Source organism: Falco punctatus (assembly GCF_963210335.1).
Source record: "Falco punctatus genome assembly, chromosome: 20".
In the NCBI taxonomy this organism is placed as follows: Eukaryota; Metazoa; Chordata; class Aves; order Falconiformes; family Falconidae; genus Falco; species Falco punctatus.
The window spans coordinates 5,910,774-5,927,696 of record NC_137600.1 but is presented as its reverse complement, the minus strand read 5'-3'; the positions used below and the strand labels follow the sequence as shown (position 1 = coordinate 5,927,696).

The window sequence follows — 16,923 nt, the reverse complement described above, 5'->3', positions numbered from 1 at the left end:
CCAAGGGTGTGAGGGAGACCGAGGCTCCGGGGTGCACCGTGGCGTGGGGCTCCCCTCCACCCGTACCCCACTGCCAGGTGGGCAGGGGCAGCGGTGGGTGCTGGCACCTGTTTGTGCGCTGCCAGACGGCTGGCGAGCCGCCTGGGAGGGAGCACAGTGCTGCCCTTGGCCTCCCCCGGGAGCTTCTGGGGGCGTCAGCGGGGCGGGGGGGGTGGCCCAGCTGCGCCGGGGGCAGCGGCACCGCTGTGTGGGGCCCCGCCGAGGGCACCGGCCCGCCGCGTCCCGGTGGCGCCACGTCCCGGCCCTTTCCGGCCGCGCTGTCCGGCATCCCGGCCCCGTATCAGCGGCGGTGCCGACGCCCGGTGCAGGTGCCGGTGCCCGGTGCCGGTGCCCGGTGCCGCTCCCGCCCGGCGCTGTCCAGCGCCCGCGTCCCCCCGCCGCCGGCTTTCAAAGAGCGATTTGTCTGGGCCGGGCCAATCCCGGGCTCGCCCTGCGGCGCAGCCAATGGCGGCCGAGGCCGCCGAGACCCGGCCAATGGGAGCGGCTCCTGCGGCCGCCCGGCCAATGGGGGCCCCATATTCTAATGGGGCTCATCTTTATCAGAGAAATGTTGGCGCTTCCCAAACCCAAGTTGAGTGTCCGGTGCCGCGGCCACCCGGGGTCAGGAGGGCGCCCGCGCCGCCCCCTGCCCGGGCCCCGGCCCCCGCCACCGCCCTGGGCCACCCCCGCGGCCACCCAGGTGCCCGCCGGGCAGGGCGGACGCCGGGGCCCGGTAGCCCCCAGGCCGGTGGGGATGGGCTGGCTGTCGCGCCCCTGGGGAGCCGGACTCTGAGGGCTGCCTCAGCGCCGGAGCCATGGACGCCAACCTGCCAGGCACCTTCCTGCTCAACGGCCCCTCGCTGGGGCCCTTCCCCGAGGCCAAGGCTCCCGTCTGCCAGTACTCGGTGCAGAGCTCCTTCTACAAGCTGGGCCCCCCGGGGCTGGGTGCCCAGCTGGCCGCCGGCACGCCCCACGGCATCTCTGACATCCTCAGCCGGCCTGCGGCGACACCAAACAGCACCCTCCTCCCCGGCTACCCCCACGCGGGCGGATTTAACGGACTGAGCTCCCCGGGCGTCTATTACGGGCCCCAGGTGGGGGCCCTCCCCAAGGCCGGTGGCGATTACCTGTCGCGGGGCAGGAGCTGCTGGGCAGAGGCAGCCCCAGACTGGCGGGGCGGCCGGCAGTGCGGCGGCCGTAAGTACAGTGGGGCCAGGGCGGGTGGGTGCGGGCCGGCGGGTGGGCACTGTGAGCGACAGGCACCCCGCAGAGCCCCGAACCCTCAGCACCGGCGACGGGACGTGGGGCAGCTGCCCAGGCCGCATCTTCTCTGTCACCCCGTGCGAGGCATGGCTGGTCACCCCGCGGGCTGCCCCGGGACCACAGGGCGGCCCCAGCGCCAGAGCTGCCGGACCTCAACCTGCCAGAACAGGGGCAGCTCCAATGGCAAACGTTAACTCTTTGCTTAGTCCCCAGGCGAGCCACATCTGGCAAGGACAGGCAGAGCCCGCCGCCCTGGAGCTCCCCGGCCGCTCCGGCAGCCTCCCGAGGGCCAGCGCCTGGCCTGGCTCGGGGCAGGGGCAGGGGCAGGGGCAGGCAGCGTGGCCGACCCTGTGCTGGCGGTGCTGCCTGCCTGCTGGCGAGGGCGGGGGGATTGCAGGGCACGTTGCTGCTGTGCCAGAGGGTGGGTGGAATGGGTGCACCCGCTGTCCCGTGGGGAACCCCAGGGGGCTCAGGGCCGGGGGCTGGGTGCGGCGGCTCAGCACCTGCAGCCGTAGTCCCCTTCCCCTCTCTCCTTGCTCTTGGAGCAGGCAGGTCAGGCGGCTCAGCCGTCGGCTCCTAGCACAGCTCTGCCTGCCTTCCCATCACGCGTCCCGTGGGGTGTGGGGCACGGGGGTACAGCGATCCCAGTGCTGTGTGGCTCTGAGGCCGTGCACTGCTGCTAACGACCCTTCCCCTCTCGGCACAGCAAGCTGGTGCTGTCCCCGCGCAGGGGGTACGCAGCCTGGCACTGTGGGGCCCGCACGGGGGGCAGCTCAGCACTCCTGGGATGGGGCTGAAGCCCCGAGGCCAGAATATGGTTTTAATTTAGGGTGGAGCCAGCATGGAGGGACTCGGTGGGTGCCGAGGGCTGGCAGGTGTGCTGGTGCTGTGTTCAGGAAGGGAGAGCTGCCCAGAGCCATGCGCCGCAAAGCACCCAGGCACTCACCCACCTCCCTCATCCTTTTCCACAGCCCCTGCTCACCTGGCTGACAGCATCCACAAGAAGAAGCACACACGCCCAACCTTCACAGGGCACCAGATCTTTGCTCTGGAGAAGACTTTTGAGCAGACCAAGTACCTGGCAGGTCCAGAGAGAGCACGACTGGCTTATTCCCTTGGCATGACTGAGTCCCAGGTGAAGGTGAGTGTTGGTACCTGGGTGGCACAGGGCGTGTGGTGTGGTGGCTGCTAACTGAGCTGGGCCCGTGGGGCGGCAGGTCTGGTTCCAGAACCGACGGACCAAATGGAGGAAGAAGAGCGCCCTGGAGCCCTCCTCGTCCTCACAGCGGGTGGGGGGCTCTGGTGGAGAGCAGGCAGCCTCTGAGACTGAGGACGACGAGTACAACAAGCCCCTGGACCCTGACTCAGATGATGAGAAGATCCGGCTGCTGCTGAGGAAGCACCGTGCGGCCTTCTCTGTGCTGGGCTTGGGCACGCACAGCGGCTGAGTGCCGGCACAGTCCCCTCCTCTGGGCTGTGGGGCACCTGGCCCAGCCGCCTGCTTCCTGCCAGGGGTGACCCCCCAGCAGATGCCCGGCTGTGGGCATGGGGTGGCTGTTGCCCGCTTCCTGGCAGCTCCTGCCCAGGGATCACAGCTTGCAGGGCTGGGAGCAGCATGCGTGGGCAGCATCAGGCATGGCCATGCTGTCAGCATTGATACAATAAAGGTCCCAGCCAAGTCCCAGCGCTTGCTTTGTGGCCGTGTGGTCCAGGGTCCCCTCGTGAGGCTGGGCCAGAGAAGGGGCTGGGATAGCATGAATGGGGCAGGGTCTGCGTGCCAGGCAGGGGAAGGGGCTGGGGCTGTGGTTCTGTGTGTGTGGCAGGAAAGCCCACAGGAAGAAGGCAGCCCTGGGACTCTTTCCAGGGTTTTCCCCGTTTTGTGTGTGCATGGGCAGCAAGAGGTGCTGGTTCAAAAGTCACTTGTTGGGGCCTCATGTTGGAACCTCTTAGCAGCAAATAAATATCATTTATCTTAATGGTGTGAGTGGGAGCCCATTCACCTGTCGAGGCTACAGGATTGATGTGGTGTCAATAGCTCCGGTGTGTTTGCCTGCCAACCTGGTGGGCCCCCCTCCCCATGCTGCACCCCTGTACAGCAGGGGATGCACATATGCACACGGGTGTGCATGTGGGGCTGCACACCCCCTGCTGTGGCTCCTCATGGTCAGCCCTTGCACACCAATGGTGGGTGCCACGTAGGGCCATCTGTCCCCAGCTGCTCAGGATGCCAAAGGGAGGCCTTTGGCACAGGCACAGTGCTGGGGGCCCAGCGAGCTCAGCAGTTGTTCAGCCAAGAGCCAGTTAAGTGCCAGCCAGGTGTGAGCAAACAGACCGGCTGTGTCTTGGGCAGAAATCAATGGGAGATAAGGTGCTGCTGGCCCATCGTATACTGATCAGCAGTGTGGCATGGGCATGGAGGAAGTGCTGGGGGCTGCATCCCAAGCTGCTCTTCCCTGTGGCTGCAGGCAACATCTAGAGATGGACTGGTGGCCAAGTCCACCCCCGGGGACAATCAATGCCCCTGGAGCACTGGGGCTTTGCAGCGGCCCTGAGCACCAGCCTCGTGCCGTGAAGCCGTGGTGTGGGGCTGCAGACCATCACTGTGCAACCCGTCTGCCCAGGCCCCGGGGCCCACATTTGGCTTCAAGTCCTCCAACGTGTCACTTTCTGCCACGCGCTGGGGTGGAGGGACTTTGCAAGGAGCACTGACTGCTTGGCAGCACTTTCCCAGGGCTGAGGAAAACCAATCTCATCCCGTAGGTCCCTGTCAAGCCCTGCCGCAGCGAGTGTGGCGCTTGGAATGCTTCCCTCTCAGTTGCCTCGATGGGACAAATGCCAGTGGGTAGCAGAGCTGACAGACCCTTTGCAAGGGCACGGGAGGGCAGGTCCCACGGGTAGTGCAGTGCACGGGGCTGGGGCAGAGGCTCTGTGCTCCGTGCGACCCATCTGTGTGGCAGGGCTGGGAGAGCCACGTCACCATCCATGGGCAGCACCAGCGCTCAGCAGGAGCAGGCTCCACACGGCAGAAGTGAGGAGCTGCTGTCAGGATATTTTTTTGACATTTTCTAAGCTGTCCAGCGTGGCTGACAATTTTTAATGTACTAACTGCCTGGTCCAGTGAGCTGATTAATTGGTGCTGTGGAGATCAATACAAAACAGAAAATTAAAACAATTTTAAAGTGATTAAGTAGTTTAACACCTGTCTGATGCCACGTCAGGGCTGGGAGACAAATAAAGCAGGTGGCAAAGGGCCTGCTGTAGCTGGGGAGGGTGACAAATCGCAGCCGCAGCCTGGCTGCCCTGTGCATTCCTGCAGCTTGGCTGCCCTGTATGTCCCTGCAGCCGGCCGGGTCCCCAAGCAGTGCTGCTCTCTGCAGGCCCCCGGGGCAGTGGCCAGGACCACCCTGCTCTCCTGCTCACTCTGCCCGCTGCTGCTCTCTTCCTGCACAGCCAGCACTGGCCGCTTGCTGCTGCGGCTTGCTGAGCAGAGCGGTTCCCCTGCCGACACCAGGTACTCAGCAGGGCACGCGAAGCCCGGTCAGTGGCAAGCACCAGCTCTGCCCTCCCCAAACCCACCCTGCGCCCCTCAGCTGGGCCCTACCTGGGGCTGGGCAGCCCGGGGGCGTGTGGGCAGGGCTCCTGCCAGTGTGTGGCAGAGCCTGGGGCTGGTAGCCCCAGGGGCGTGTGGGTGCGAGCGCAGGCAGGGCAGCCTGGCAGGCAGATGGATAGCTGCTCCGCTTCAATTCTGCATCCCTTTTCTCCCAGACAAACCCCGTCGGATTTTCATAAATCAAAGCGCCACACTCTTTAATAAAAATTTATTGACTTACAAGTGATTATTTATCAAAAGGCCATTAATAGCGGCTCCGGGAATGATGTGCTACTGGGTGGTGCGTGGAGACTAATAGCAAATCAATGCCAGCATCCGGGCAGAATCCATATGAGGGCCCCTGGCCCCAGCAGGCTGCATGGCTGCTGCAGCCAGAGCCAGCAGCCCCTACCCTGCGGGCCGCCCAGCGCTTCCCCCATGGTTATTTATCGCTTACAAATGAAATGATCGATACTTTTAATCTAGAGCTAAATTTATTAACTTTCTCATCGGAGAGAGACATATTGACTGGGGGCATGGGGAGGGGGAGCCAAGGAAAGATGGATGTGTGCCTCCTAACCTGTCCAGCCAGCTCCCTGCCTGCTGCTGAGCATCCCAGCAGGAGCAGGGCTGCTGGAAATGTTCCCCAAGCACGGCGGGGCAGTTGGAGGGCCTGCAGAGCTGGGAGGGCGGGCAGGCTCCTGCGCATCTCCACAGCCTCTGTGACAAGGGCTGGGGGACCCAGCCGTGGGCAGAAGACTTGTGGGCACCCACAGCTGGGTCCAAGCACCCAGGGGTGCAGGGCACACTGCTGCAGGCACTGGAGTGTGTGTGAGGCCAGTGCAGAGCCCCTGCCCGTGCCTGCAGCGGCTGTGGTGTGGTGTTTGCATGACCTGAAGCCAATGCCCATACCCCCCCCCGCCCCAGAGAGGAGGGCTCTGGGTGCACAGTCCTGGAGGACGGGAGGGATGCGGGTGAGTGCTTGGCATGCTGCTGGCTGGGGAAAGGTGAAGGAGAGCCTAGAGATCCTGCCCAGGCAGCCCCAGCCCAGGGCTGTGTCCCCATCTGCAGCCGAGCACACGGGGAAAGGGCACCCATAGGACCCAGTGAGGGCGGCACTGCCTGGGCACCCCACGGCTCTCTGGGGCAGGGGCACCCTCCGGAGCCAGCCCAAACCACGGCACAGTGCAGCGGCCTAGGCCCAAACAGCCCCCTGAGCAAGGGAAAAGCTCTGCACGCCTTGGAGCCTGAGCAGCAAAGCTGTTAGGCAAAACTGGGGCTCTTCTCCCTGGGCCAGAGGCTGCCAGGGCTGCCACAGAGGTCAGCAGCAGCTTTTTGGGTAAAAGCACATGACTCAAGCAGGAAATGGAGCAAATACAGCTGGTAAAATGCTATGATTACATGGTATAGAGCAAGGGTCCTCAAACTTTTTTAAACAGGGGGCCAGCGCGGATGAAGTGGCAGGAAGCCATCTGCGGCTGCTTGCTTTACCCCCCCAACCCCCTGGGGGAGGGGGGGGGGGGCGGGAGCGTATCTAGCCCGCGGGCCGTAGTTTGAGGACCCCTGGTATAGGGTCACTACAGGGTAACGCACACCTGCTTGGTAACTGAAACTTAGCGATGCTACAGGCCAAGTCCCATCATGCATGTGCCATACCCAGCATTGCTTCGACAACTAAAAGATGGTCAAAAACTCTGTATGAAGAGAACAACTGCCAAGGACCTAAGGGTTGCACTTTGCTTTTTCCTTTTCTTTTCTTTTGTTTTTTGAAGGAGCAAAGTACAGCCCCATCAGTTAACAGACACCGATGGAGGACTGGTGAACTGGTGTTAGGAGCCGTACCTAACGAACTGGGTAAAACAAGTAAACTGAAATGCTAGTTAATAGGCCCTTGATGCTGTAATACACCCCTAATGAAGGAGGGGTCCTAGCCTGGGCAACCGAGGTGTCTGTCAGCAAGGAGTAGTTGTTCTGTCTTCTATTGGTAGCACAGGAGCATAAGCAATACACTTCGGTCCTGTAGATGTTAACTATCTCCTGCTTGGCTTCAGCTGCTTTTGTTCTGTTACCTTAGGTGGAAAGAAAACGCTATCAGGCTTTGTTGTTTTTTCTTCCCCACCCCCCCACTCCAGATCAGTTGCCATAGCTGAAGTTGGGTGGGAGAAGAATGTGAAATTGGGGTAACAGTGAAAAGCATGGGGCCAATAAGGCCATCTCCATCACCAAACACGAACAGCCTGGTTTCTCTTGGCAGGGCTGGATGTTAATGGTGATCATGTGTAACAGATCACTGATAATTGAATGCAATGTTTGTGCAGGTAATGCGTCTCTGTGTGTGTATTTATAAAGGATCCTATTTTGAGCACTATGAGAAGCAAAGGCAAATCAATTAGGTATAGAAATGTTTCCCCTAACTGTATGTTAGCAGATCATATGCTGCTAAGTGTAGCTTTACGTCACTGTAAGGAAGACTGTCCCCTCGCAGGTATCATACTGGGAGCAGTTCAGTTTATTCTTACATTAAATGATGGACCTGGCATAGGTGGATGTCCTGGTTTCAGCTGGGATAAGGTTCATTTTCTTCTTAGTAGCTGGTGCAGTGCTGTGTTTTGGATTTGGTGCCAGAACAATGTTGATTAGCACACCGATGTTAGTTGTTGCTGGGTGATGTTTATACCAAGTCAAGGACTTTTTGGTTTCCTGGGCCCTGCCAGCCAGAGGGCTGGAGGGACATGGGGAATCGGGAGGGGACGTGGCCAAGACAGCTGACCTGAACTAGCCAAAGGGATATTCCATACCATATGACGCCATGCTGAGTATATAAACTGGGGGAAGAAGGCAGGGCGGGACATCCAGCATTACGGTGTTTGTCTTCTGAGTAACCGTTACTGTGATGGAGCCCTGCTGCCCTGTGGACGGCCCAGCACCCGCCTGCACACGGGAAGTTTGCTTGTGTAGCTTTTGCTTTACCTATTAAACTGTTCTTATCTCAACCCTTGAGTTTTACACTCCTTTCCGATTCTCCTCCCTATCCCTCTGGGTGGGGGGTGCAAGTGAGCGGCTGCGTGGGGCTGGGTTGCCAGCTGGGGTTCAACCATGACAGTGGAGAACAGCACATCATGGAAAACAGGGTTCCTCTACTATGGAGACAAGTTGTGCATCCCCTGCTTGCACGTTGTGCACAGGTAAAGATGACCTAACCGACCCAAGAGAAGTGTTTTGAAGCCACTAGCCATGCGAAGGAGGGAGGCTGCACAGAATGGGAATATGTGGGGGTATGTGCATCCTGTCTCATGAGAAAGGTTAGGGGAGTTTCTGAACCCTTCCTCTCTCTTGCTTTCTTTTCTCCGTTTCTCTGTCTTGATATAGCGAATAAAAGGAAGCAGGCACTGAACTACCTTGAATCCATGTTAGTATCTAGTGCAGGGAAATTAAAATTTCGGGACATTCATGCAGAATAGCTGTCCTGACCTAGAGGATAGCAGATGCCCGCCCCCAACAAACACCACTTGAGGTACAAAGGAAGCACTTCAGTGCTGCCTTCTCTAGCCTTCTAGAAAATGCAAGCAGGCTGCTGTGGGTAGCAGTGGAACAGTATTTGCTTGTAAGAGCAGGCAGAAGACCCAGTGAAAGTGCTAGTTTGTAGGAACATAAGGAAAATTGGGAAGTACAGGTGATGAATGCTCAAATACAAGTTGTTTTACTGAAAAATATACTTGCAGAACTGAAAGGGCAAGGGGTACCACCTCCAGCACAAGATTTCTGTTTCCTTGCAATAAGCTGAGATTATATATGTACATGTTGGTGCATAACAAGATCAGATCCCACCATTTCCCTCAGCAGACACACCTGACAGGGGATCTCCTGCCCCAGATTCTCAGCCTCTCCTACCCACCCTGGGCTCCACCACGGCACGTATTGATTCAAGAGCCCCACCTGCTACACCAGTGACAACTGCCTGGCAACCCGCCGTTCCAGGGGACAGAGGAAGGCTTCCAAGGAGGATGATCCTCACTGCTTGAGGAACCCCAGCAAAGAGGCTGTTATGCAGATGCTGGAGAAGCAATGGTCTGGGTCAGGCTATAACAGGAGGGCAGCAAAAGGAAAAGGAAAGGTTTCTCTTTCCGGAAGTAAAGCTGGAAATGGCCTCAGAGACCACATACTGCTCCTAAGGGGTTTATGCCACACAAATGAGAAGCACAGGCTCACGAAGACTCCCTTGGTTGTCAAGGCAGCTAATTTCAGTGCAGCTCACTAGTTTCTGTGCCATGGGAGACTTGTAACTGACACACATGTACATCAACACACCAGTCCTCCCCCTGGGCTTGTAAACACCGTATGGAAGCAAATGACACCATAAGTGTTTCATTTAATATTGCCCCTGCAAGGGGCTTCACTGTAACAGTAACAAGAAGGCATCTTTGCCAAGACCTGCCCAGGGCCTGAAGACTCGAGGCAGTAATAGTGCCTCTGGGAAAGAACAGCCAGAGGATGAAGGAGCAAGTCCAAGCAGCTCTGGAACAGCCAAAGTCCAAAGATTCAGAGCTGCTTCAGACAAGCCCTGGCTCGTGCTGGAGGCAGAGGGCTCTGGCCAGGCCCAACACCAGTGCTGGAGGCAGAGGGCTCATGAGCGGCTCCGGTCTTCATGGTTGCCTACAATCATTTTGCTGTAGAGTTTCTGTTGCTCCTCCTTGAACGTGTCTTTCACCTTCTCCCTCTTTAGTCCTCCATCCCTGGGGAAAGAGTCATACCATCAGAGATGCTGCAGGTGTGCACCATCTGAAATTTCAGTTGGGGCTGCTCAGAGCAGGGCAGAGCTCCCGCCACCACCAGACAGCTACCCTTGTACCTTACAGTGCCGGGGCACGCTGCAGACCAACCATCCCCAAGGGGAGTTACTTTCACACCTTGCTCTGCCAGGAGCTGCACCCATGGCCCCACACTGTGCTCAACATGGCAGTTCCGTCAGAAGTGTGAGCTGCTCTGATACCACTACAGGAGACCACCTGCAGAGTCCCTCTGCCCCTCAGATCTCACTGCTTGAAAAAGGAAGTTCCCAAGCTCAACCCACTTTGCTGAGCATCAAGGTAGAACCAGAGTATCCCAGTGCAAGCTGAAATCACAGAATGAAGCCCTGGTGCCCAACACACACAGCAGAAGCAAAGACTTGGGTCACTGCTACAGAAGAGCAGTTTTGGAGGTCACAGGCAACATCCATCTCCATTTCTCCATAGCCCTACTGTGCCCCGTGCAAGACACAAACTTATCTCCGCAGCCCACAAGCACAGACAAGGACGCAGGAACAAGGAACCCTGGCACCAGGAAGAGAAAAGCCTGCCTGGACTCACCAGAGCAGATCCACAAGGCCCCCCTGCCTGGCAATGGCTGACTTCACTCGATTGGCAAACTGGACAGCATCCTCTTTGGGCTGTGACAAAACAACACTGTTCAGCAGGAGCAAAGGGCCAAACAGACAGCAGATCAGATAGACCAGGTCCACCTTACTCACCTGCCTGGTCATTGGGGGCAAGTACCAGACGCTGCAGACAATGGCCCAGCTAGTCATCATCCTAAGGAGGTAGGTTACCATGCCATATTTGCTGCTGTTCCAAAAGGCATCTCCAAACTGTGGGTCATACTACAGAGGCAGAAGAGCTCATCAAGGTCAGGGAGTGGCTGCACCCTCCCTGAGGCTCCAAGTTCCACCCCAAGCCCAGCAACAGGCCAGCCCTCCCAGAGCACTGCACGGAGTGACCTTGGCTTCCCCCTGCCCTCAGCCTGGGCTGCTGACCTAGCAGCACCAAGACCGGGCTGCCAAGACCGAGCTCTCACACAGAGGGCTGCTTGTGCTGTAAGAATGTTTGCTTTGCCATACCTTGATAGCTACAGGGTAAACTGTGGCTCCAATTTCAAAGCTCCCCTTTTTGAACATCATCACAGATGTGTTGTTGATGCACGTTCCTGCAAGAGGCAAGCACAATCTTCTCAACTCCCCTTTGCAAGTCGGTTCAGAAGTCTAAGCTATACAGCCAAGGGCTAGGCCACAGGCACCCAGCAACCGCCCCCTAACACTCACTCCAAACCCCGTTCTCTGTGGGCACAGGACGTGCCGCTGGGACATCATATATCTGACTTCCACATTCTGGGTTCAGTCAGCTCTAAAGATGCAATGTCCCCCTTGTCTCGGGGAAGGGTCTCAAGGCCCTTGGCTGTGTAAGAAGGGAAGGAAGAGAGATGCTGTGCTGTCCCAATGGGTCACCTCCACCAGGTGCTTGTCTGGCCTTGCTCCACAACTCACCTTCTGGAAAGATGAGAATAGGCAGTTTGCTCTTGTCCTGGACGTGCTCTGTTAGCCTAAGTGGAAGAGTGTCACCAGTTAGCACAGGGCACAAGCAGCTGTCACTAGCAACCCGCAGAGCATACGGTCCTTATCCTGGGGGCTACCTGGGTGCCAGCAAGTGGCACAGTTCCCAACACCCATGAGGCAAGGCAGTGTCTTCACCCAAGGGACGTGGGCAGCTCCCCCCACTTCCCCAGCCTCCCGACCTCCTCCTGCAGCTAGCAACTGGCACACCTTTTGGCGACAAGGTGACGATCTTTGACCTCAGAGCGTTCAAACCAGACGTGGGGGCAAGCTTTCACCATGGCCCTCTGTATCACACCCATGAGCCCTCCGTGGATCTGACCCACCTGAACAGGGCAAGAAGACACAAGTTACAAGACCAGGGGACACACGAAGGCCCAGGCAGCTCCTAGCTTCACGGCAAAGTTGTGGTTCGTCTTTCTACCCCTGCCCTGGAAAGGCTGAGAGGAAAAGTCCCAGGCTTTGACTGGAAGGACAGATGTAGCAAGGCCCAAGTGCTTTCCACATCACCAGAGGCCCAGCTGGGGAAGCACTTTGCTCTTCTGCGGACAGCAAAGCCCAGAGCTTTATTTGAAAAGCCATGCCCAGATTCCCCTGGTGCTCCGAGTCCCAAGCCAAGCTTGCTGGAAAGCCACATGCAACGGGACATCTGTGCACAAGGTCTGAGAGTGCCCTGCGACGTCATGCAGGGAAAAGCAGTTCTGCAGGCTCAAAAGCCTTTTGCTGCCTGCTCCTTGTCCCATGAAATATACTTGCTGCTCCCACCACCTGTGCAGCCAGGCCCTGGCAGGCAGAGCTGGGGCTGAGGTGCAGACCTTACCATCGCGTAGTAGCCATCACTGGCCAGGATGATCACGTCAATGGGAGATGTGTGATTGGCCACACAGATGCCTCCATTTCGGGGTCTGTTTTCTCTAAATGCAAAACAAAGGTACAGGTGAGGACGGAGGAACAAAACATAAGGCCTGCAAGAGGCACAGCACGGAGCAGTTAGTGGGAAGGGACCCCCTGCAGCAGACAGTGCCTCCTTACCGGTCATGGTAGGTGATGATGGCTGTGAGGGCGCGCACACAGATCCGGTAACACATCAGGTGGACATGCTTGCTCAGGAACTCCTTACACCTGCAGCCCAGGACAGAAGCTGTCACCCCCTGGTTCTACAGTATCGCCTGTAAGGATGTCACTCAGCCCAGCTGCCCCAGGACATGAGATCCAGGCAAGACTTCACATCTCTCCCACAGGAACACATCTCATCCTGGGTTTTGCTGTCATCTTATGACCACCGATTCTTAACTCATGAGAAGCAAACCTCAGCCTTTGCTCTCTTCTGTTATCTTTCCTTTCAGAGCCCAGGGCTGAGCTCTGCCATAGGCTTAGTGCTCACATCTAGGCCTTTTGTTTAAAATTACAGGGTGTCTCTTCCTGGGAGGCCACAAATGCCAAGACCACCCACCTTGTCTGCAGCAGGCAGAACAAACAGGCCTTGCAGGAAAACTTCGGGATTCTGAGGTCTCAAACTGCACAGGGGGCTCCCCATTCCCTCTTCCCTCAAAGACAAACTCACCTTCCATTTGGCAAATATCCCACCACCGTAGTACCAGTCACCAACAAGCTGATGCCAGTAAACGCCAAGGCTATCCTGCAGGAAGAGGGAAGCTACACGCTAGCATAACCAGGCCACAGGCCCTACTCATCAAGTAGCCCACCTCTCCTGATCATGTTGAACAGGCTCTGTGGAGCTTGGAGACCAGCTGCACTTGCTGCAGTGGGAACATGCCATCAGCACCACCTCGGCAGGAGCACTCACCTGAGGGGCAGGAGGAAGCAGTAGCGGATGAGCACCCCCAGTCCCCAGAGTACAGTGAGGCGCAGACTGATATACTGGAAGTTGTAGTTGGTCCTGCTGAGCAGGTTCCAGGACTCCAGCTCTTCAGCTGAAAACCTCTTGGTCACTTCATCATCCATGATGGTCTCAATGCCTTTGCGGCAGAAATAGAAGATATCTGAGAGCTCAAACTCAGGGGTGTCCAGGGCTTTGCCACTGCCGCTCCGGCGGATCTCCTTGATCTCCTCTTCCAGTGATGTTGGCTCCTTTGCAATGATACCTGCAACATGCCACAGGCAGCTCTGAGCAAAGTACGACTTGCCCATTCAAATGCAGCTGAGAGCCAGGGCCCTTGCTCACTTGCCCACCCTCCACAGGGCCCCCTTCCCTCCTCCAGTTTAGACAGGCATAGACCAGCCCTCCCAGCTCCGTAGAAATGAAGGACTGCCTGGGCGCTTCCCTCCCCTTCCTCACAAAACGGACCTCTCCATAGCTCCCTCCAGTCCATCTACATGGAGAAGGCTTCCCAGAAAACCTCAGCTGCTCTGAGACACATTTACCTCATCTCCCTAAAAGAATTTTGAGCTTCGTATGTACCCACGCAGGGCACAATCTTACCATTGACGTAGGGCTTGTATAATGGATGGTTCTTCTCCTTGGCACCACGCTCTATTCTCAATGTTGCCCACTGCAAGAGACAAATGATGAGCAAGATTCACAAGGCTTGTAGCTCCATTTCACACTACCCCTTGTTCTACAGTAGACTTCCAGGAAAGACCATGGTTAAGGGGAGAAGATGGGGCTAAAGCAGGAGGCTTCCATACAGAACTGGAAGAGTGAGTGGTGGACACAACTGAACCAAGGTGGAAGCAGAGTCTGGCCTGGGAGGAATGTTTTTACAGCAGAGACCTGCCCGCCCTGCAAGACAAGAGAACTGATGGGGAGGTGACTAGTACAGGCACAGGACAGCCACGATGTTTGTGCGCCACTCTGCACAGCAGAGCGCCAGGGGGAAGCGTGAGTGCCACAGGGAAGCCGAGAGGTCAGTGCTGATATGGCACAGCAAGATTTTCTGCAGTCTCTGTGTCCTGTAGGCTCTGTTGCACCTGGCATGTGGTTGCCACTGCACAGCTTCTGGGTGGACCGTGCATCCAGCTGGTGTGGCCCACACCACAGCGCGGGAAGCCCATCATGGAGCTGGTGCTATTTTTCAACCCTTACTTCTTCCAAGCTCAAAGCAGAGACTGTGTTTTCAGGCTGCTGCTGAAAACATCAGGCCGATGACAGGATGGGATCCTTCCCTCTCAGATTCAGCTAACAGCTGCTGCTGCTTCTCAGCTGACCAGTCAGTCCAAAACTGCAGCAGCAAGCACCCTTAGACAGCTCTGTGGCAGCTGGCTGCCAGAAACCATGCCCAGACTACCTGTTAGCCATAGAAACCTCTCTCAGCTAATTCTCAAGGACACCAGCAAAAACTGCTGGCTGGATTTCTGATCGGTCTTTCTGCCTGCCCTCCAAGTAACCCTCTCAGCTTCGCTCTCTTCTTCATTACACAGGCCTGGTAGAAGAAGCTGCTGAAGGAGGACTTGTGTACAGCATGCCAATTGCTCCAGGCTAGCTGCTCCATCAGGGATCTGCGAAGAAGGGGAAGCTGCTGGAAACTCCTGGCAACCCAGTCTCAGCCCGTGCCAGCATCAGGTCAGAAGGCAGTGATGTGGGAATGCTAACTACATATGCAGTTTCCAGCTCATCCAGCAGCTGCCTTTGCCAGCAGAAGGAACTGCAGGATTGCAGACGATTGCCCAGACACTGCCATCCCAGAGAAGTCAGGAGAGGAGCTCTGACCCAGCAGGTGCTGAGCAGCCTATGGAGAAGGCGTTCGTTCCTTGCAAGCCCAGCTTGGGCTCCATCCTGACTGCATTAGCAGAAAACCCAGACTCCCATCTGGGGAACAGCAGGCACGTCTCCCTCAGCCACCAACAGTGATGTGTAGCCACCACCCCAGTCCCTGCAGTTTGGGCTGTCCCCCCACAGGTTGCCAGACTGGACTGCTGTCCATCTGGGCTATGTTTGCAACACTGGCCTCTAGAGATGTGAAAATCTTTCAGGTAAATAACGCTCCTCAAAAATCCAATTCTGAATGACCAAACCTACCGAGTGAATTTTCCACCAAAACTGTAAGCAGTTGGGCCAGAGCGCTCCTCTCACCCACCACAAAGATTCTTTAATAAAAGCTGAAATAGACTTCAAAGTCTTTTCAGAAAAATAGTTTCAAAATTAAACAACAGAATAGATGCTGAGATTAAACATTCCTGAATTGAAGAAAGGAAAAAACCCCAAAACCCAAAAAAACCAAGGTGAAAAGTTCTATTGCAGATAAACCAAAATTCTTACTGATTTTTTCTCCCAGTTCAGTCACTACATTTGAAGTCAGGTCTTCAGACACCTGTGTTAACAAAGCACCTCACAAAGCCCAGGGTCTTCCCATCCACACCTCAGGCTTTTTGGGAGGACTCAAGAGTTTAAAGAGCTGAACAGTGCAAATTGCAGGGCTGCCTTCCCAAGCCAGCCAGTACAGAGATACTGCTGGGGAAGACCACCCCTGTTCAAACAGCACCAGCCGTATCATAAATCCTTTAGCAGCCTGAACTTCATATTTAAGAGCCTAAAACCTCCCTGTCAATCACAGGTCACCCCTTTGGCTTTTGCCTGGGCCGCGAGGGTAAGGTGGTGTAGGAGTTTGGCAAAAATTCTCGTTTCACCAGGGACTTGCTTCAAGGAGACACGCTGGCTGTGAGACAGCCCATAAAACCAGCCTGCAAAGGCAGGCAAGAGAACAGCACGACCCCAAGCTGGAAAATTCCACTTGGCAAGAGGGTCAGCAAGGGCTGCTGGTCGTCCTGAGAGGGTGCAGGTGCAGACATGGCTGCTGGGCCCAGCAGATAAGCGGGCAGCGCTGCCGAGGGTGTTGAGAGCTGAGGGTTCTGGCCACAGACCGCTCAGGGCTTGCAGTACGGGAAGCCTTACCTCCGGCTTTGGCTTCATCCAAACATGTCCCGGAGAGAGGCAGCCTGCTGACTGCAGCCTTGCCCCTCCCCATCACACCCTACACCCCTTTTGGCTTCCTTCCATATCAAATTATAACAGGCACACTGCCTGGCCTAGGACGTTAACCCACCCAAGCACACACCTCCTTTCAGCACACTGACAGATTCTCCCGCGCCACCGCATGCTTACAGGCCACGCTATATCCTACTACTTCACTTACAACATTAATTACTGGGAAAAAAATGCTCATCAACAGAGCTCTAGTAAAATACATTTGGCTGAGATGACCCAAACAGGTCATGTGGCACCAGCACACGTCACCAACAAACCAACCTCTCACCCCAGTTACCTGCAATGCTCTGCTGAGGGGCAAAAGCCTCTCTCCCTGGCACAACCACGCTTGACAAGACCCCCGTAAACAGACAGAAAATTATGAAAACAACTTACCTGGAAAATCTTCAATAAAGTTTTCATGTAAACCTTGCGGATGCCAAAGGAGACCCCAAAAATTGCTGGCACAATGATGAAAACCAGAAGCAGAGTGAAGAGGACAGTTATAGAAATCCCCAGGAGATTAACAACCAGGCTGTCAAAGGGGAGCAGGAGGAACATGGTGAAGGGCCCAGGCAAGGCTGGAGCCCTGCAGCCAGACAGAAGGGCTGCCCACAGCAATAAACCAGTCCTCCTGTTATTCAACAACAGTCTCACACATGCACTGAGTTCGCAGCCTGCTCACAGACCCCATTCCAAAATTCACATCCTTTTCAGGCTCTGCAAGAGAGGGAACACAACAGG

General features: G+C 56.6%; 2 protein-coding genes across 3 annotated transcripts in view; one reads left to right on the top strand and one right to left on the bottom strand.

The window, feature by feature from the left end:
• Positions 1 to 69: 69 nt before the first annotated feature.
• Positions 70 to 16,923, top strand: part of NKX6-3 (NK6 homeobox 3) — a 117,923-nt gene continuing 101,069 nt past the window's right edge. Inside the window, exons 1-3 of one of the 2 annotated variants that reach the window (XR_013924640.1) lie at positions 70 to 1,236; positions 2,274 to 2,443; positions 2,520 to 7,781. Coding sequence is in view for 1 of the 2 variants with exons in the window: in XM_080370574.1 (XP_080226700.1) it covers positions 855 to 1,236; positions 2,274 to 2,443; positions 2,520 to 2,750 (783 nt within the window). In the remaining variant the exon portion in view is untranslated. Of the gene's footprint in view, positions 1,237 to 2,273; positions 2,444 to 2,519; positions 8,552 to 16,923 lie in introns of those variants that run through there. The other variant, XM_080370574.1, reaches the window with a different exon arrangement.
• Positions 9,241 to 16,838, bottom strand: GPAT4 (glycerol-3-phosphate acyltransferase 4). Its single transcript, XM_080370554.1, has 12 exons — positions 16,576 to 16,838; positions 13,699 to 13,768; positions 13,063 to 13,360; positions 12,820 to 12,894; positions 12,288 to 12,377; positions 12,076 to 12,169; positions 11,466 to 11,581; positions 11,190 to 11,245; positions 10,767 to 10,852; positions 10,401 to 10,529; positions 10,240 to 10,319; positions 9,241 to 9,624 (listed from the first exon to the last, which is right to left on the bottom strand). Exons 1-12 carry the CDS (start codon positions 16,738 to 16,740, stop codon positions 9,516 to 9,518), a joined length of 1,368 nt encoding a protein of 455 aa, XP_080226680.1. The 5' UTR covers positions 16,741 to 16,838; the 3' UTR covers positions 9,241 to 9,515.